Source organism: Ranitomeya variabilis, chromosome 4, assembly GCF_051348905.1.
Source record: "Ranitomeya variabilis isolate aRanVar5 chromosome 4, aRanVar5.hap1, whole genome shotgun sequence".
In the NCBI taxonomy this organism is placed as follows: domain Eukaryota; kingdom Metazoa; phylum Chordata; class Amphibia; order Anura; family Dendrobatidae; genus Ranitomeya; species Ranitomeya variabilis.
Genome location: NC_135235.1, coordinates 527351641 through 527373188, shown reverse-complemented (window position 1 = coordinate 527373188; position 21548 = coordinate 527351641). Strand labels below are relative to the sequence as shown.

At 42.7% G+C, this 21548-nt stretch overlaps 2 protein-coding genes across 3 annotated transcripts in view; one reads left to right on the top strand and one right to left on the bottom strand.

Annotated features, from left to right (window-relative positions):
* Positions 1–21548, bottom strand: part of LOC143765537 (dickkopf-related protein 3-like) — a 130447-nt gene that overhangs the window by 44587 nt on the left and 64312 nt on the right. The gene's annotated exons all lie outside the window — the stretch shown is intronic.
* The window catches only part of PLXDC1 (plexin domain containing 1), an 85733-nt gene continuing 66803 nt past the window's right edge, over positions 2619–21548 (top strand). For both annotated transcript variants that reach the window (XM_077252319.1, XM_077252318.1), the window contains exon 1: positions 2619–2900. In XM_077252319.1, coding sequence (XP_077108434.1) covers positions 2816–2900 — 85 coding nt within the window. In that variant the 5' untranslated portion in view covers positions 2619–2815. The remainder of the gene's footprint in view (positions 2901–21548) is intronic.

The window sequence follows — 21548 nt, the reverse complement described above, 5'->3', positions numbered from 1 at the left end:
GTGACGTTGCAGCGTCCTGGTTAGCGATCTAGTTGAGTTTGACACGCAGCAGCGATCTGGATCCCGCTGTGATATCGCTGGTCGGAGCTAGAAGTCCAGAACTTTATTTGGTCGTCAGGTCGGCGTGTATCGTCATGTTTGACAGCAAAAGCAACGATGTCAGCAATGTTTTACATGGAGCTAACGACCTGTGAGAACGATAAGTGAGTCACCGATACGTCACAGGATCGCTCCTGCATCGTTGTGGAGCTGCTGTGTTTGACGTCTCTACAGCGACCTAAACAGTGACGCTCCAGCGATCGGCTCGTTGTCTATATCGCTGCAGCATCGCTGAGTGTGACGGTACCTTTAAGTATTCATTATTTTCAGGGTGCCAAGTTGTCACATTCTTAACGTCAGCAAATAAAATAAGACTATACCTCACATAACAATACGCGTGCAAAAAATATGACCCCAAAAACTGCAGTGTAAACATGCTACAACTCTTTAAGCTATATCACAACTAATCCACGTGTTCCAGCAGCACTCAGACCAATACGGTGAAATCACTGATAGTTCATTACATTAGCAGGTTTTCAGGTACGCATCAGATGTACATATTTTGGCTTTGCTGTAAAAATACCATCTGCCAGTGATACGAAATGAAAGCTCGACAAAAAAGAATAGATCTCGTTAGCCAAGTTCTCCCCCTCAGCCAGTCCACAAGCAAAGCTGGAGGAGACCAGGAGAGGAAGCTGAAGGTTTTCTTTCTTCATTTTCTCTATTCATTTTTAGACAGTGTCCATTTAATAATCACACTAAGCAGAAAGTAAAAAACAAACAAACATACAATATAAACAGAATCACAAGCATTCTTTTGGTTGATGACCTGCTGTTACAGATGCCTGTCTCTACAACAGAAAGTTTATGTAAGCAACTCCTCAAATTATGAAGAACTAGTCCCCATTTTCTAAGCAGCTTAGGGTGTATTCTGGGTGTTTGTGATATAACCACCCATGCAATTCTGAAATCTTCTGTAATTATCTCTGCCTGCTAAAGAAAAGATGTTACTTTTAATTACATAGCAACAATCCACTTCTCTGAATGCTAAGCGGAGGAGGTCAGTGGATAAAGTTTCTGTGAAAACAATCCTCTGCACAGTGAACTCTTAGAATAATTTTCTCTGTGATATAAGGAATCGCTGCATTGATGATATTAGCAGACAGATGTATACATTTCTAGGCTGGATGACACATGAGGTAACGTAAGAAGCACTTGTGATAATCTTTAGTTGTTAAACTCACATCCTCGTTGCATAGATGAGTTTTCATGGTACCAATGCCATCCATACACACAGGATGTCTAACAGTACAGCGGTCTCATCTGCCTAATAAAAATGTACGTCCATGCGTACATGTGAGAAGGATAGATGACCACCAGATATTGCGGTAAATACTGGAAAATTAGGGTATTGTAGGCCTTAAATAAAGTGTCAATGCAAAATTTGGAAATGTCCCCATCATGTACCAGTTTTAACAGTGGTGTCTTTTAATGTGGCATAGGGCAAACTGCTATCTCTTAGACTTATGATTTGTGTATATTAGGCTGGCCTGTGGTCTACATAGAAGATATTGGGCCCTATATGAATCTAAAATAGGCCTCAGTTTAGGTGCCTGGCTTTGCCACTCAGGACAGTGTAGTCTGGTGCATAGTTCCCTCTTTATGCCTTTTTCATGACTCTTGGGGCCTTTTCTCACCCCTTAGTTGCAGAGTTCCTACGTAGATTGAAGCCCTTTATAGTTTCTCATCAACCTGAAGAGAATAGAACCAATCATGGCTGGGCACCACGGGTGTAACTACAATAGGTGCAGGGGTTGAAATCACATCTGGGCCCTGGAGCCTAAGGAGCACAAATAGTCCCCTTTACTCCAGATCAGAAGACCAATACTACCACATATCTATATAGTTAGAGACACTGTTGAAGATTTTGCATCGGGGCCCACAAGATTCAAGTGACATTATTGCTGGGCCCATTTCTCTCCTCAAATTAATAGCAGTTGTAAGGTTTTCTTCCATGGCACATAAGCCCTTGAGCACAAATCTTGATACATTAATGGTAGCCATAATGGCTGTCACTCAGCTTTCCCAAATCTATATGTGAGAAACAAGATGACTATGGCTGTTATTTACTCTTATGTCTATGAGGCTCTTGTCAATGGCTTATATGTTCCTGCCCTATTAAGACACGGAATATAAATTCAGTGCTTGGCATTCTCATTGGTGTTTTAGCTATGATCTGATCATGGTCACATCAGATATCTGGCGTCAGCTCTTCACATCTTGACGGTTTTCTGACATTACCATGACATCTTCCTTCAAGAGATGTAACAGCCAGGTAGGTTTTATTGTAATGATCCAATCTTTTGAAGATAAGCGGCACATAATATTTCTGGAAGTCCCTTAATCTAGCCTTTTCTGAAACCATATGTCTGCTTGGCTGAGCTGAACAAGCAAAGACAGCTGTTGGCCTAACAATCGCATGTGGTGCGCTGGTTAAACTGAATGTTATTTAGGAATGAAGCCGAGTGTGTAGATTGAGCTGGCCACTAGATGGGGTGAAGTAACACGTCCAATCTCTGTCTCCAGTTGGTTTTAACAAACAGAACATCCTACACTTAGCTGTCTCCATCTCCTTCAGATGCTCAGGGAGGGGATCATATATTATAACGGAAGGTCTACCTTAGTACTGGGTATGTTCAGAGGAGGTAGCAGCAAAAAGGTAAGAACAGTGAAGCACTGAGGAGTTGGGGCAGGGTTCCACCTCTGGTGTGCGAGGATGCTTTGGATCCCTTTCATCTTCCTGACCCTACTAGTTACCACGGAGGGGATTACTAAGACCTGGGACTACTCAACTCTATCAGGTAAGTTTTCACATCTACACTAGTTTTGTTTCTCTTCTGTAAAGTTAAAATGATATGTTCCCATTGTCAACCAAGCAGCAAGGACTGTTAGTGCCATAATCTCTGACATATTAGGGCGGAACACTAACCGTAATAACTTTAGACAGTACCTAATTTCCAGATGGGTATCGTGTGTAAGGAAAGAACATGTATGCACTAAAGAGTATTGCACTTTAATTCTGTCTGTACGTGTGCCTATTCTATATCTCATAATTCTCCATCTAGGCAGATGCCAATGTTATATTTCCCAGTCTTATCTTATTTTCAGTACATTAAGTAAAATAGATATTACTAAACAAAGGAACAAAAAAATGCAAAGAACAAAAAGACAAACATGCAAAGTGTAGGAAGTTGAATAATACACAGAAGATCCTCTCTGGGGAAAAAAGTTAGCAAAAGGTAAAAATGAGAAGTCATGAAACTACAGACTTAACTCTTTATATACATGTTGTAAACTTTATAAAACAGCATTTTCCCAAATTTGTAATCTCATGTGAAGTCTAGATGTGAATTATGCACTACCAAACTGGTAGCAAAACTCAGAGACAACCACTACTGGCAGCCATTATATTACCCACAATCACTAACAATGTAGCAACCAAGGACAACATCTGCATGCAGTTTGTATGTTCCTCCCGTGTTAGCGTGGGTTTCCTCTGGGTTCTCCCATTTCCTCCCACACTCCAAAGACATACTGATAGGGATTCTAGATTGTGAGCCCCATTGGGGACAACGATGGTATTGTCTGTAAAGCACTGTTGAATTAATGGCGCTATTTAAATGAGTAAAATAAATACAAATAAATAAAATCGGAAGTTATACTCCTAGAGTAATTCTCCCTGTTGCTGCTCAGTCTTATAGGTGTCAGTCTTTACTGCAGTCTTAGCTAGTTGATTATCATAACCAAGGGATAGAACAATGGTTCTGTGTACAATATGGCAGGTTGCTTGGGCCGCAATGCAAAATCTCTAACAAGGTCCCCACCAAATATTTAAGCAATGGCAAATGTCCTCTTATGTGGCTTACTGAACTAAGACCCCCCACATTTGGCTACCATTAAAACTAAATTTACCAATTGGGTCTTCTGGATATTTCAAGGGAAACTTTTAGGTACAAAAAAAACATATAACTCATATAGTTGATAATATTTCAGGTGATCACATTTTTTGTCATGTGTTTCATTTATCTCAAATCACCTGCTGTCCTTTGTAAAGTGCCTAAAGAGAGCTTCATTAGATGCTCTCAATCAAAGTGTCAGGCTGCCCATTCCTTGGCTGTACTCGCTTATGAGTAATGAATATAGTGATATCACTGTCATGCCCTGCAATGTCAGAGCGAGATCTTGCGCCTCCTTCCTCATTCTCCTTTTCCTCTCCTCAACTCTGTAATCTCACACTGGACCCGTACTGTGCTCCATTCAACTGCGCATGCGCGGGATTTGTAAAGTTAGAAATGGTGAAATGGGCGGAAGAATGGGCTGGAAGGAATGATGATAGGCGTGGATTCCGTACATTGACATATGGAGAACTAGGAGGCATGCGCCAGATAATGAGACTTTTTCCACCTGCATACTAACTTCAGAGGCTTTAATGGGGCACTAGGGTGTGAATAAAGGAGTAATTAATGAATGTACTGAAACAGTTTTCAAGAACTGACAGGCTGAGGTGAGTTTACTCGCAAAAAATGACCTGACAGGTTCCCTTCAAGGGTAAACAAAATAATACCTATTGATTACCCATTTACCAAATATATAGGATTAAAGTGAACCTGTCAGCAGTTTGGCCGATATAAGATACGGCCATCACCTTTCAGGGCTTATATACAGTATTCTACAATGCTGTATATAAGCCCCCAACCTGACCTGGAATAGAAGAAAAATAAGTTTTATTATACTCACCTGCGGGGCGGTCCGGTCCGATGGGTGTTGCTGGTCTTGGTCCGGCGCCTCCCATCTTCTTATGATCACCACCCTACTGCTTGCTGCTTGTGAATGAAGCGTCGCTGCATCATCCAAACAGGCTCCCCGACATCGCGATCCTGCGCAGGCGTACCTCTCTGCTCTGTTGAGGGCAGAGTGAAGTACTGCAGAGTGCCGGAAAAGGTCAAAGAGCCCCAACAGCTGCGCCCTGCAGTACTTTGCTCTGCCCTCAACAGGGCAGAGGAGTACGCCTGCGCAGCAGTGCAATGCCAGGGAGCCTGTGTGGATGATGCAGCGACACGTCATCCACAAGAAGCAAGCAGGAGGGTGGCGATCATAAGAAGATGGGAGGCGCTGGACCAAGACCAGCGACACCCATTAGACCGGACAGCCCCACAGGTGAGTTTAACCCCTTAGTGACGGGGCCAAATTTTTAAAATCTGACCAGGGTCACTTTATTTAGTAACAACTCTGGAACGCTTCAAATAATCCAGTGTTTTTTCATAGCACATTATAGTTTATGATAATGGTAAATTGAGGTTGATATTTTTTTTATAAATAAACACAAAACATAGAAATTTGACAAAAATGTAAAAAAATAGCAATTTTCAAACTTTGAATGATTATCCCTTTAATCCAGATAGTCATACCAGACAAATATATTAACCCCTTTCTGACATCCAACGTACTATCCCTTCCATGTGGGCTGGGCCCGTATGGCCATGGATGGGATAATACGTCGAAGCCGATCGGCCGAGCACACGGGTGGTGTGCGGCCGATCGGGGCCGGGTGTCAGCTGATTCTCACAGCTGACACCCGGCACTAAGTGCCAGGAGTGGTCACGGACCGCTCCCTGCACTTTAGCCCGCGGAACACTTTGATCAAACAAGATCGCAGCGTTACGGTGGCAAAGAGAAGCATTGAGTAGGGAGGGGCTCCCTGCGTGCTTCCCTCAGACCCTCAGAACAACGCAATGTTCTGAGGTTCTCCCTGCCTGCAGACCCCCGGATCCAAGATGAGTCCTTCCGGGTCCTGCAGGGAGGTGGCTTCTCAGTGCCTGCTGAGAGCAGGCACAGGCAAGCTGCCTTCACTGCCTGTCAGATCGCTGATTTGACACAGTGCTGTACAAAGTGTCAGATCAGCGATCTGACTTTATACAGTGATGTCCCACCCTGGGACAATGTAAAAAAGTTTTAAAAAAATATATTATACTAAAAAAAATATTTTTAATAAATTCCTAAATAAAGAAAGAAAAATAAATATTGTTCCAATAAATACATTTCTTTATGTAAATAAAAAATAAATACACATATTTAGTTTTAGTATCGCTGCGTCTGTAACCCAACCTATAAAACTGTCCCACTACTTAACCCCTTCAGTGAACACCGTAATAAAAAAAAGAGGCAAAAACCAATGCTTTATCATCATACCGCCGAACAAAAAGTGGAATAACATGCGATCAAAAAGACGGATATAAATAATCATGGTACTGCTGAAAACGTCATCTTGTCCCGCAAAAAACGAGCTGCCATACAGCGTCATCAGCAAAAAATTAAAAAAGTTATAGCTCTCAGAATAAAGCGATGTAAAAACAATTATTTTTCATATAAAATAGTTTTTATTGTATAAAAGCGCCAAAACATAAAAAAAATATAAACGATGTATCTGTCATCATACTGACCAGAAGAATAAAACTGCCTTATCAAGTTTACCGCGGAACGGTATAAACGCCCCACCCACAAAAGAAATTCATGAATTGCTGGTTTTTGTTCATTCTGCCTCCCAAAAATAGTAATAAAAACCAATCAAAAAATGTCATGTGCCCTAAAATGGTACAAATAAAAACGTCAACTTGTCCACCAAAAAACAAGACCTTACATGACTCTGTGGGCCAAAATATGGAAAAATTATAGCTCTCAAAATGTACTGATGCAAATACTATTTTTTGCAATAAAAAGCGTCTTTTAGCGTGTGACAGCTGCTAAACATAAAAACCAGATATAAAAACCCACTATAAATAGTAAATCAAACCCCACTTTATCACTCCCTTAGTTAGGGATAATAAAAAAAAAAAAAAAATGTATTTCCATTTTCCCATTAGGGTTAGGGCTAGGGCTAAAGTTAGGGTTGGGGCTAAAGTTAGGGTTAGAGTTGGGGCTAAAGTTAGGGTTAGGGTCGGGGCTAAAGTTAGGGTCGGGGCTAAAGTTATGGTTAGGGTTGGGGCTAAAGTTAGGGTTTGGATTAGGGTTGGGATTACGTTTACGGTTGGGATTAGGGTTAGGGATTAGGGAAGTGTCAGGGTTAGGGTTATGGTTGGGATTAGGGGTGTGTTGGGGTTAGGAGTGTGTTGGGCTTAGGTGGTTAGGGTTGTGATTAGGGTTAGGGGTGTGTTCGGGTTAGGGGTGTGGTTAGGGTTATGGTTAGGGTTGTGATTAGGGTTAGGGGTGTATTAGGGTTAGGGGTGTTTTCGGGTTAGGGGTGTGGTTAGGGTTATGGTTGGGATTAGGGTTAGGGGTGTGTTGGGGTTAGGGTTGGAGTTAGAATGGGGATTTCCACTGTTTAGGCTACTTTCACATTTCCGTCTTTCCTCTGCCGTCGCAATACGTCGATTTTTGAAAATCCAGGATCCTGCAAAAAAATTTGCAGGATCCTGCATTTTCCCATAGACTTGTATTAGCGACATACAGTTATATGAAAAAGTTTGGGCAGCCCTAGTAATCTTAAGCTTAATGTTTTATAAAAATTGTTTTTTTTGCAACAGCTATTTCAGTTTCATATATCTAATAACTGTTGGTCACAGTAATGTTTCTGCCTTGAAATGAGGTTTATTGTACTAACAGAAAATGTGCAATCTGCATTCAAACAAAATTTGACAGTTGCATAAGTATGGTCACCCTTATCATTTTCTTGTTTTAAATACTCCTACCTGCTTTTTACTGACTTACTAAAGCACTTTTTTTGGTTTTGCAACCTCATTGAGCTTTGAACTTTATAGCCAGGTGCATGCAGTCATGAGAAAAGCTACTTAAAGTGGCCAATTGCAAGTTGTTCTCCTGTTTGAATCTCCTCTGAAGAGTGGCATCATGGGCTCCTCAAAACAACTGTCAAATGATCTGAAAACAAAGATTATTCAACATAGTTGTTCAGGGGAAGGATACAAAAAGCTGTCTCAGAGATTTAACCTGTCAATTTCCACTGTGAGGAACATAGTAAGGAAAGGGAAGAACACAGGTACAGTTCTTGTTAAGGCCAGAAATGGCAGGCCAAGAAAAACATCAGAAAGGCAGAGAAGAAGAATGGTGAGATCAATCAAGGACAATCCTCAGACCACCTCCAGAGAGCTGCAGCATCAACTTGCTGCAGATGGTGTCACTGTGCATCGGTCAACTATACAACGCACTTTGCACAAGGAGAAGCTGTATGGGAGAGTGATGCGAAAGAAGCCGTTTCTGCAAGCACGCCACAAACAGAGTCAGCTGAGGTATGCAAAAGCACTTTTGGAGAAGCCAATTTCTTTTTGGAAGAAGGTCCTGTGGACTGATGAAACCAAGATTGAGTTGGTTGGTCATACAAAAAGGCGTTATGCATGGCGGCCAAAAACACAGCATTCCAAGAAAAACACTTGCTACCCACAGTAAAATTTGGTGGAGGTTCCATCATGCTTTGGGGCTGTGTGGCCAATGCCGGCACCGGGAATCTTGTTAAAGTTGAGGGACGCATGGATTCCTCTCAGTATCAGCAGATTCTTGACAACAATGTTCATGAATCAGTGACAAAGTTGAAGTTACTCAGGGGATGGATCTTTCAGCAAGACAATGATCCAAAACACCACTCCAAATCTACTCAGGCATTAATGCAGAGGAACAATTACACTGTTCTGGAATGGCCATCCCAGTCCACAGACCTGAATATCATTGAACATCTGTGGGATCATCTGAAGAGGGCTGTCCATGCTCGGCGACCATCAAACTTAACTGAACTGGAATTGCTTTGTAAAGAGGAATGGTAAAAAATACCTTCATTCAGGATCCAGGAACTCATTAAAAGCTACAGGAAGCGACTAGAGGCTGTTATTTTTGCAAAAGGAGGATCTACTAAATATTAATGTCACTTTTCTGGTGAGGCGCCCATACTTATGCACCTGTCAAATTTTGTTTGAATGCAGATTGCACATTTTCTGTTAGTACAATAAACCTAATTTCAAGGCAGAAACATTACTGTGTCCAACAGTTATTAGATATATGAAACTGAAATAGCTGTTGCAAAAAAAACAATTTTTATAAAACATTAAGCTTAAGATTAATGGGGGTGCCCAAACTTTTTCATATAACTGTATGTACTCACGTTTTGTCCGCCGGGCACTGGATCCTGCGAAATATGATGGGCTGTTTTTTGAAAAAAAAATGTTCAAGGGGACGTTTTTCTGTACGTTGTATCCAGTGTTTCTGACTGCGCATGCCCAGCAGGAAATCTCGCACTCACTCTCTTTCCTCCCCGGGACTACAGACGGAAATGTGAAAGGACAAACTTCCGTCGGTACATCGCGTCGAAGCTTTGTGACGGGCGAGTACCGACGCAATTGTGAAAGTAGCCTTAGGCACATCAGGGGCTCTCCAAACGCGACATGGCGTTCGATATCAATTCCAGCCAATTCTGCGTTGAAAAAGTCAAACGGTGCTTCTTCCCTTCCGAGCTCTGCCATGCGCCCAAACAGTGGTTTACCCCCACATATGGGATATCAGCGTACTCAGGACAAATTGGACAACAACTTTTGCTGTCCAATTTCTCCTGTTACCCTTGTGAAAATTAAAAATTTGGGGGATAAAAAAATCATTTTTGTGGGAAAAAAATGATTTTTTATTTTCATGGCTACATAAGTTCCTTGGGGGGTCTAGATTCCAAAATGATGTCACTTGTGGGGGGTTTCCACTGTTTAGGCACATCAGTGGCTCTGGAAATGCAACATGACGCTCGCAGAGCATTCCATCAAAGTCCGCATTCCAAAACGTCACTACTTCCCTTCCGAGCCCCGACGTGTGCCCAAATAGTAATTCTCCCACATATGGGGTATCAGCGTACTCAAGACAAATTGCACAACAACTTCTGGGGCCCAATTTCTCCTGTTTTTTTGGGGAAATACAGAATTGGGGCCAAAAATTCATTTTTGTGGAAAAAATTTTTTTTTTTTATTTTCACGGCTCTGCGTTATAAACTTTATGAAACACTTTGGGGTTTAAAGTTCTCACAACACATCTAGATAAGTTCCTTGGGGGTCTAGTTTCCAATATGGGGTCACTTGAGGGGGGTTTCTACTGTTTAGCTACATCAGGGGCTTTGCAAGCGCAATGTGACGCCCACAGACCATTCCATCAAAGTCTGCATTCCAAAACAGCGCTCCTTCCCTTCCAAGCTCTGCCATGTGCCCAAACGATGGTTCCCCCCACATATGGGGTATCAGCGTACTCAGGACAAATTGCACAACAACTTTTGACATCCAATTTCTCCGGATACCCTTGGGAAAATACAAAATTGTGGGCTAAAAGATAATTTTTGTGGAAAAAAAAGGATTTTTTTATTTTTACAGCTCTACATTATATACTTCTGTGAAGCACTTGGGGGTTCAAAGTGCTCACCACACATCTAGATAAGTTCCTTAGAGGGTCTACTTTCCAAAATGGTGTCACTTGTGGGGGGTTTCCACTGTTTAGGCACATCAGGAGCTCTACAAACGCGACATGGTGTCCGATCTCAATTCCAGCCAATTTTGCATTGAAAAGTCAAACGGCGCTCCTTCCCTTCCGAGCTCTGCAATGCGCCCAAACAGTGGTTTAACCCCACATATGGGGTATCATCGTACTCAGGACAAATTGCACATCAATCTTTGTGGTTCAATTCCTCCTGTTACCCTTGGAAAAATAAAAAATTGGGGGCGGAAAAATCATTTTTGTGAAAAAAATATGATTTTTAATTTTTACGTCTGTACGTTATAAACTTCTATGAAGCATTTGTGGGTTCAAAGTCCTCACCACTCATCTAGATAAGTTCCTTTGGGGGGTCTACTTTCCAAAATGGTGTCACTTGTGGGGGGTTTCCACTGTTTAGGCACATCAGGGGCTCTCCAAACGCGACTTTGCGTCCGATCTCAATTCCAGCCAATTTTGCATTGAAAAGTCAAACGATGCTCCTTCCCTTCCAAGCTCTGCCATGCGCCCAAACAGTGGTTGACCCCCACATATGGGGTATCATCGTACTTAGGACAAATTGCACAACAACTTTTTGGGGTATAATTTCTCCTGTTACTCTTGGTAAAATGAAACAAATTGGATCTGAAGTTAATTTTTTGTGAAAAAAGTTAAATGTTCATTTTTGTTAAACATTCCAAAAATTCCTGTGAAGAACCTGAAGGGTTAATAAACTTCTTGGTTTTGAGCACCTTGAGGGGTGTAGTTTTTAGAATGTTGTCACTTTTGGGTATTTTCTATCATATAGACCCCTCAAAGTGAATTCAAATGTGATGTGGTCCTTAAAAAAACAAATGGTGTTGTAAAAATGAGAAATGGCTGGTCAACTTTTAACCCTTATAACTTCCTGCGTTTTACCTGCAGATTCACTGCAGATTTTCTGCGGATTTAGTGCAGTTTTTGTGCGGATTTCACCTGCGTGTTTACACCTGCGGTTTCCTATTAAGGAATAGGTGTAAAACGCTGCGGAATCAGCACAAAGAATTGACATACTGCGGAAAATAAACCGCAGCATGTCTGCGCGGAATTTTCCTCAGCATGTGCACAGCGGATTTGGTTTTCCATAGGTTAACAAGCTACTGTAAAATGCATGGAAAACTGCTGCAGATCCACAGCGTCAAATCCGCTGTCGACCCGCAGCCAAATCCGCAACGTGCGCACATAACCTAAAGAGAGCAGCTTCTTGCCCTAAAATCAGAGCTTTTTCTCGTAAAAAGGTGAAGAGCATGTACATGTACAGAACAACCATATTCTGTAGAACTAACATAAGGCCAACATGACAGGAAGAGTGGTAAAAAAATATTTTTCGTTTTATTTTTTTTAATGCAAATGCCATTTTTGTCAATAAAATAATGCCTAGGAAAGCACAGTATTTGTGTGGCACCCCAGGAGTTCGGGTAGCACAATAGCCTTCCTCTGGGGGAGGGTAGTGCTATGCCTGGAGACAAGTGAGATTCCATTTGGCAGGTTATCACACACACAACACCTTCCAAATCCAGGCCAGGAGGGGGAGCTCAAAACCCTGTTTTAGGGCAGCTTCCCTGAACAAAGATCCTGGTTTGGAGGCGGAGTCAGTTTAGTCTGTACAGAAAGTCTGTGAGCGAGGACAGACAGGGACGGAGCACAGTGGAGATACAGGACTCCAGGAGCCTACGAGTAGGCCTCCAGGGTGTCAGTGCGCAGAATCTGGGTACCGGGAGCCCGAGGCTTTTGTGGAACTATAAGACACAGAGCAGAACCAGAGGGCAGAGGATTACATGGACTTTGCCCATATTCACCTGTGGACAGCAGCACCTTGGAGCCTGGAGTCTCCGTGAAAAGACCCCAGTAAGCACGGCTCAAGTTGCCTACTATACAAGTACCTGTCCCTGGACAGAGGAACGAATTAGGACTTTGCTGGGAACACTTAGTGGCAGCAAGGACCTCAGTTACAGCAAGCGCAGAGTGGAAGGCTTCTACCTGACCTGCCAAGGGGATTCCGCTTGTCTCCGGACTGCCTGGACTCCTAATTCACCTGTTGCCGGTGCCCTGGACTGTGGCCTGTCATCCGCAGTAATCCAGGTAAAGACTTATAACTTGTCTCCTCTCATTTATTCATCGGCTATACCATCCACTCCCTACACCATAGGACCCCGCTTCACCTGTGGGAAGTGTAACATCTGTGCTGCCGCAACATCCCCCAGGGGACCCCTTTAATGCAGCGTCGGTCCCCAATACTGACCGAACCCCACAGGTTGCGTCACGACAAACTTTGAACATTTTCCACTTTAAAGACCATTCCCTTTAACGTTGAGCTCCAGGGCCAAGGAACGGGTCGCAGCCACCGTGACATCCCCTTTAATAGCCAACCGGACCCGGTACCGAGTACCCCACTGCCCTGGCTGGGCGACTCAGTTGCATTTATAAATCTCCCAAAATTTTCTGTTTGTATGAAATACTCAACTGACTACAGTCCTCTGCAGAAACTGCTCATGTATTCCTAGAACATATAAGTACAATGTCAGATTTTAGAAGCAAAGTGGTTAAGTTTTAGCACTGCTACTTGCCAGCACATCCCACATTGCTGGAACTGCAAATGGCAACAAGCCATACTCTGTTCCTTGTGCGTAGATACTAAAGAGAACCCATACTGCTCCTTAGTTTTGGAACAGGCCAGTTTGGAGTCCAAGGCTAATACTTCAAGCCGTCATGCATAAACACGGAGCGATCACATTGATCTGGGTGTTTTATTCTAAGCAATTTTATTTAATTATCTTAGGAATGTCTTTCAATGAAAATTTTGTGTGCACACAATGGCTTAATGCAACCTTCACTATTAAGTAGTCTCTAATCTATACATTTTATTCAATAGTTTATTCAAATATCTATATATATGTATTAGATTAGTAATAGAAGTTCCCAACGGCTTGTTTCTCACTCTCATGAGCAGCAGATTAGCCTAATTAAACAGTATTAAGCTGCCGTCACACTAGCAGTATTTGGTCAGTATTTTACATCAGTATTTGTAAGCCAAAACCAGGAGTGGGTGATAAATGCAGAAGTGGAGCATATGTTTCTATTATACTATTCCTCTATTTGTTCCACTCCTGGTTTTGGCTTACAAATACTGATGTAAAATACTGACCAAATACTGCTAGTGTGACGCAGCCTTAGGCCGGCCTCACACTAGCGAGTTTTACGGACGTAAGAGCGCAGAAATTACGTCCGTAAAACTCGCAAAATAAACGGCACAATTATTCTCAATGGGGCTGCTCCTATTAGCCGTATATTACGGTTCAGTATTATACGGCTTTCTACGGCCGTACAAAATCGCAGCATGCTGCGTTTGTCAGCGTATTGCGCAAAAAAATCGCTAATGAAAGTCTATGGGGGCGAGAAAAATACGGATTCCACACGGACCTGCAGTGTGACTTGCGAGAAATACGCAGCGCTGTTAGTGAAAAGTCGGTAATTCAATTGCCGGCTTTTCATTTCTCCTGCACAAACCCGACAGGATATGAGACATGGTTTACATACAGCAAACCATCTCATATCCCCTTTTTTTTTCCATATTCCACACTACTAATGTTAGTAGTGTGTATGTGCAAAATTTCAGCGCTGTAGCTGCTGAAATAAAGGGTTAAATGGCGGAAAACATTGGCGTGGGCTCCCGCGCAATTTTCTCCGCCAGAATGGTAAAGCCAGTGACTGAGGGCAGATATTAATAGCCAGGAGAGGGTCCATGGTTATTGGCCCCCCCGTGGCTAAAAACATCTGCCCCCAGCCACCCCAGAAAAGGCACATCTGGAAGATGCGCCTATTCTGGCACTTGGCCACTCTCTTCCCACTCCCTGTAGCGGTGGGCTATGGGGTAATGAAGGGTTAATGCCACCTTGCTATTGGAAGGTGACATTAAGCCAGATTAATAATGGAGAGGTGTCAATTATGACACCTATCCATTATTAATCCAATTGTTGGAAAGGGTTAAAAAATACACACATGATTTAAAAGTAGTTTAATGAAATAAACACAGCAGTTGTTTTAATAATTTATTGTTCTCTCAATCCATCAGGAACACCCTCGCTTGGAAAAATAATAAACGCACAAGATACATACCTTCTGGTGAACCGTCACGTCCCACGAGGTAATCCATGTGAAGGGGTTAATTAATATTACAGGCACGAGCTGCGATAAACCACTCGCTCGTACCTGTAATCCCCGGGTGCTGAAAGGAAAGCAGGATCTGTACTTACATTGAGTCGCGGTGATGCGCCCTCTGGTGGATGTTCTCATGAACTGCAGCCTGGGAACTTTTTCCCACGCTCCAGGTCATATGAGGACATCCACCAGGGGGCGCATCACCGCGACTGAAGGAAATGTAGGTCAATGACCTACATTTCATTCATTCGCCGGGGAATTACAAGCACGAGCACCGCTGCATTTAGCAGGGCTCCTGCCTGTAATATTAGTTAACCCCTTCAGATGGATTACTTCGTGGGACGAGACGGTTCACCAGAAGGTATGTATCTTGTGCGTTTATTATTTTGCCAAGCGAGGGTGTTCCTGATGGATTGAGAGAACAATAAATTATTACAACAACCGCTGTGTTTATTTCATTAAACTACTTTTAAATCATGTGTGTGTGTTTTTTTAACCCTTTCCAACAATTGGATTAATAATGGATAGGTGTCATAATTGACGCCTCTCCATTATTAATCTGGCTTAATGTCACCTTCCAATAGCAAGGTGGCATTAACCCTTCATTACCCCATAGCCCACCGCTACAGGGAGTGGGAAGAGAGTGGCCAAGTGCCAGAATAGGCGCATCTTCCAGATGTGCCTTTTCTGGGGTGGCTGGGGGCAGATGTTTTTAGCCACGGGGGGGCCAATAACCATGGACCCTCTCCTGGCTATTAATATCTGCCCTCAGTCACTGGCTTTACCATTCTGGCGGAGAAAATTGCGCGGGAGCCCACGCCAATGTTTTCCGCCATTTAACCCTTTATTTCAGCAGCTACAGCGCTGAAATTTTGCACATACACACTACTAACATTAGTAGTGTGGAATATGCAAAAAAAAAGGGGATATGAGATGGTTTACTGTATGTAAACCATGTCTCATATCCTGTCGGGTTTGTGCAGGAGAAATGAAAAGCCGGCAATTGAATTACCGGCTGTTCACAGATATCGCGCTGAATGAAATCTAAATACAGAATATATATATATGTGTCTCAATGACATATATATATATATATATATATATACTGTATATATGTTTTCCCGAACATTTGAGCACATAAATCCATTAGATGTCGGTTTTGCAAGCCTGCGCGAAAATCTCGCAGTACGGATGCCATACGGATTACATACGGAGGATGCCATGCGCAAAATACGCTGACACACCCTGACTACGGATCAATATTTTGGGAACATTTCTCCGTATTACGGCCGTAGTACGGACGTATAATACGTGGCGTATTGTCTTACGCCAAGTGTGAGGCCGGCCTTAGGGTACCGTCTCACAGTGGCACTTTGGTCGCTACGACGACACGATCCGTGACGTTCCAGCGATATACTTACGATCTCGCTGTGTCTGACACGCTACTGCGATCAGGGACCCCGCTGAGAATCGTACGTCGTAGCAGATCGTTTGAAACTTTCTTTCGTCGCTGGATCACCCGCTGTCATCGCTGGATCGGCGTGTGTGACACCGATCCAGCAATGTGTTCGCTTGTAACCAGGGTAAACATCGGGTTACTAAGCGCAGGGCCGCACTTAGTAACCCGATGTTTACCCTGGTTACCATTGTAAATGTAAAAAAAAAAAAAACACTACATACTCACATTCCGGTGTCTGTCACGTCCCTCGCCGTCAGCTTCCCGCACTGACTGTGAGCGCCGGCCGTAAAGTAAAAGCAGAGCACAGCGGTGACGTCACCGCTGTGCTGTGCTTTACGGCCGGCACTGACACAGTCGGTGCGGGAAGCTGACGGCGAGGGACGTGACAGACACAGGAATGTGAGTATGTAGTGTTTTTTTTTTTTTACATTTACAATGGTAACCAGGGTAAACATCGGGTTACTAAGCGCGGCCCTGCGCTTAGTAACCCGATGTTTACCCTGGTTACCCGGGGACTTCGGCATCGTTGGTCGCTGGAGAGCTGTCTGTGTGACAGCTCTCCAGTGACCACACGACTTACCAACGATCACGGCCAGGTCGTATCGCTGGTCGTGATCGTTGGTAAATCGGTTAGTGTAACGGTACCCTTAAAGGAACAGGGCAGGTATTACTACATACCAAAAAAAACTTGATGACACTACATGCAGGAGCTTTAATGGCAATCTTAACAACTTGTTAGATGATTTTTATTTTGTTGCTTTATTAATTTTACATTATAACTTATTTATATGATACATACATATTTAGTACGACGCTTTGGAACATATACACAAAAACCTGATATGTCCCCAAAACTGATAAGAATGAAATCATTTGTAAAACTACAACGCCACAATGTAATTTCCCAACATCATGAACATATCAGGGCGACCGCAGCAACATTGATCTGCCAATAATTCCTTGGATTGTGAAAGGAGAACTCCATAAAAAAACAAGCAATGTGAAGTCTGAGTCACATCTGTGTTGGAAGTTCTGTTGGGAGCCTCCATTGGAGATTCTGTCAAAAATACTGGAAAAATATTGGAGCATGCTGTAAAAATCCAGACGCCATGATGCATACTTAACAGACTGTACTGTAGTAAATGGGGTCCATTGAGCGCCAATTATGTCCGCAGTGAGTCACATCCATCAGTGTCCTAAATTTTGTTATTCTGCTTGTCTGACAGAACAGAATAACAGAATAAATGATGATGTCAATATAGTCTTAGGCCGGTTTCACACGTCCTGATATTTCCGGTACCAGAGACATCTGTATCCGTGTGTCTGTGTGTGTAATATTTGCGGCACATGTGTGCCGCATCAGTACCACACGGATGGTCGCTGGGGAAGAAGTGTTACAGTAAGCGCTGTTCCCTGGCGGCAGGTGCTTTAGCCGGCTCTCATCATTCTCCCCTGCTCTACAGGCGATCGTCACGAGCAGAGGAGAATGATGATAGTTATATTAAAGTCAGAATGATGACAGCAGGTGGGGGCTTTTGGGACTATTACTCCCATCATCCGACACCTGCTGCCGCTAATAACAGTGACAGGAGGAGCGGATGATTGGGGTATTCCACAGCCGACGCCTGCGATCTAACTAAATGAATGAAAAACCTGATGTGGGTTCCCCTCTATTTTCTTGAACCAACCAGGCAAAACTCACAGCTGGGGCTACAACCCTCAGCTTCAGCAAGGTTGGTTATCAAGAATAATAATAATAAAATTAAAAAAAAATAATAATTTAAAAAAATGGGGTGGTTCCCCCCCAATTTTGACAACCAGTCTTGCTAAAGCTCACAGCTGGGGGCTGGTATTCTCAGGCTGGTAAGGGGCCACCGATATAGGCCTCCCAGCTAAAAAACAGCAGCCCTCAGCTGCCCAAATTAGCTATTAGATGCGCCAATTCTGGTGTTTTGCCCAGCTCTTCCCACTTGCCCTGTAGTGGTGGCAAATGGGGTTAATACTTGTGGGGTTGATGTCACCTTTGTATTGTCAGGTGAGAGCAAGCCCACGGCTTAGTAATGGAGAGGTGTCTATAAGACACCTCTCCATTACTAGTCCTATAATTATATGTTAAAGGGACTCTGTCACCTGAATTTGGAGGGAACAATTTTCATCCATAGGGGCGGGGTTTTCGGGTGTTTGATTCACCCTTTCCTTACCCGCCGGCTGCAATATTGGATTGAAGTTCATTCTCTGTCCTCCGTAGTATATGCCTGCACAAGGCAATCTTGCCTTACGCAGGCGTGTACTATGGAGGACAGAGAATGAACTTCAATCCAATATTGCAGCCAGCATGCAGCCAGCGGGTAAGGAAAGGGTGAATCAAACACCCGAAAACCCCGCCCCTATGGCTGAAAATTGTTCCCTCCAAATTCAGGTGACAGAGTCCCTTTAAATAAAGACACAGCCAGAATAAAATCCTTTAATTGAAAAAATGACACACTCCTTTAATAATCTCAATTAAACCATACTTACGACCTCGTCTAATTCCACCGAAGCCCTCAATCTCTTATAATAAAAGTAAAATGAAAAAACAACAATATACCATACCTGTCCGTCATTCTGTCCCACGCCATAATCCATGTCTGGGGGCTAAATAGTTTTCAACCTAGACGGTGCCAAGATGTGACCATTCAGAATGAGAACCACTGGTGAATGAGCTGCTGCGAGCGCATCATTGACCAGCAGTGACATCGAGGCCGGATTGAACTGCGGTGACCTCATGACCGTGGGAAAATGCCAGTGATGATCTCACCGTTGGTCAATGATGTTGCGCTCTCAGCAGCTCATTCACCAGTGGTTCTCAGCCTGGACGGTCACATCTTGGCACCGTCCAGGTTGAAAACTATTTAGCCCCCAGAATATGGATTATGGCGTGGGAAAGAAGGACGGACAGGTATGATATATTGTTGTTTTTTATTTTACTTGAGATCGGCTTACACTCGGATGACATCCGAATGCAGTCCGATGTTTCACATGCACTGATAAACTTGTTGGCTGCGCGTGATCCTGTTATCGGTTGCACTCACAGCATGTTGCCATTGTTTTCTTATGCTGCATCGGCATGGCAAAATAATCACAGATCTGCACTTCCCCATAGTATAACATTGGGCCAAGTGCTATTCGATAAAAGATAACACTTGGCCGTGTTAGACGGCACTGAGAGCGAACTCTCAAAATGAGTTTTATAAACCAGACATTCCCTTTATTGTGTTACCAGAAAACAAATGTAAAGTGCATGTGCATTTATATAGGAAAAGACTATGCAAGGTCAGGTTCCCAAACACAAAAAAGCAGCTTTTTTTTCTGCACCAAAATAAGCAATAGAAATGTGCTCTGGTTAATGTGTTTTTTTCTGCTTTTCATTTGTTACATTTTCCTCCTTTTTAATGGCTTTTCAGTGCAGATTTGAAACAATGTTTTTTTTTGTTTTTTTTACCACTGCATTTTTTTTTAAATGCATATTTTCGGGCTCTCAATAGAAGCCTATACGGAAAAAAGTTCACCAAAAAACGAACTGTCCAAAACCATCTTTACATGTGCAGCGGGCATGAGTTTTCATGAAATCACATCTATTTTGCTTGAACTGTTAAGCACAACGGCTTTTCTGCACAAAGAAAAATGCAGCAGACATGGCCTAAGAAAATGACATGTTCTGAGTGCAATTTAATGTAATCAAATGGCATGACGTCTCCTATACCAAACTTGAACTAGAGGCAGAAGGAATGAAGACATCTGGGAGATCTGCTAGTACAACGATTTTCATCCAGTGTAATATTTATAGCAACAATAATTAGTGTGAGATGATTGATAGTATCTCAGCACACCTAATTACACTCCGGAGCTCAGATGAGACCGCAGGCCTGTGGGATGTGGTATTTTTATAAATCAAATCTATGTCATGCCTACAGGCCAGATGCTGGGTATTTGGTATTTCACTGGATTGAACCCAGAACACAAACTCTGATTCAATTATTAAAAAAATAAAAAAAAATGTCATGAATAAACAATTACTACTAGATGAGGGAAAATCTATGAAACATAAAAGGAGCATCACACATAGAAGAATTAGGCAAACCTAAGAATAATGTAAAATCACATTCTGGCCATAAGCACCATTCAGCCATAAAAGTAAAAGCTTCTGCCTCATAGTGCATAGAATTTATTTTCCAGCAAAATTGAGATGTATGATCAGAATAAAATCTGGGGAACTTGGAAGCTAAGTTATAGCAATCATATCCCCAATAGGTGGCACTAGAGATCAAGTTCCCTTCCTCTCGGAAAAGAGGATATTTGCATATTTACATTCCCATAGAAACATTGCATGGCCTATAAGTCTCCTTACATCAGCTTGGCACTCGCCACAAGGAGAAACGTTTCCCCTTAGATCCCATGTCAGAGGCCTCTAACCTAGCCAAAACAGACCTCCTGCTTTACAATCAGGACTGTGGAGTCAGAGCGGTGGAGTCGGTATAAAATTGACCGACTCCAAAAATATATAATACATTGGGTACAGTAGTTTAGTGCAGGATGTGCTGTAAAGGTTTCTATAAAGAGTTTGGAAAAGTTCTGAAATGTCCTATAAATACTGTATCTGTTCTATTACTGATCTAAGGATCTCAGCTTTTAGGTGAGATGAATCTGTGCTGCACTTTGTGTACATGCTCAGTAGTGACCAGTGCTGTGGAGTCGGAGTCGTGAGTCGGGGAAATTGAGGAGTCAGAGATTTGGCTTACTGACTCCAAAGCCCTGTTTACAATGATGAGAGGCAAGCAACCTGGAACATGTGTGTGCAAATGGAGTGTTTGATTTCGTTTTTTATCCTAAGGGCTTATTCACGTGTTAGCATTTGGTCAGTGTTTTGCATAAGTGTTGGGTGTATCAAAACCAGGAGTGGAACTTTTACAGAAAAACTATAATTGAACGATTGACACCTGTTCTGCGTTTTGGGGACACTCCTGGTTTTGTCATACAAAGACTGATGAAATATTGATCAAAAAGTATTGATGTGTGAATAAAGCCTAAGTCATGCGGAAAGGCTCATTAAAGAGTCGATATTCACTTTCAGGATTCCTACCCCAATAGGTGGCACTAGAGTTCTAGTCCTCTTCTTCACTGAAGAAGATATCTGTATACTCCCCAGGAAAGTAATGCAGATGCACCTGGCCATTCACATAATATATATGTATAAAAATCAGATAAGGTTATCTTTGCTCTGCAATCCAGCTCTGAGACTTACATTACCACTTTAGGCACTGTCATCAGTGGAGAACATTAGTACTCTGACCAGTCTGTCCATTATGAATTTCAG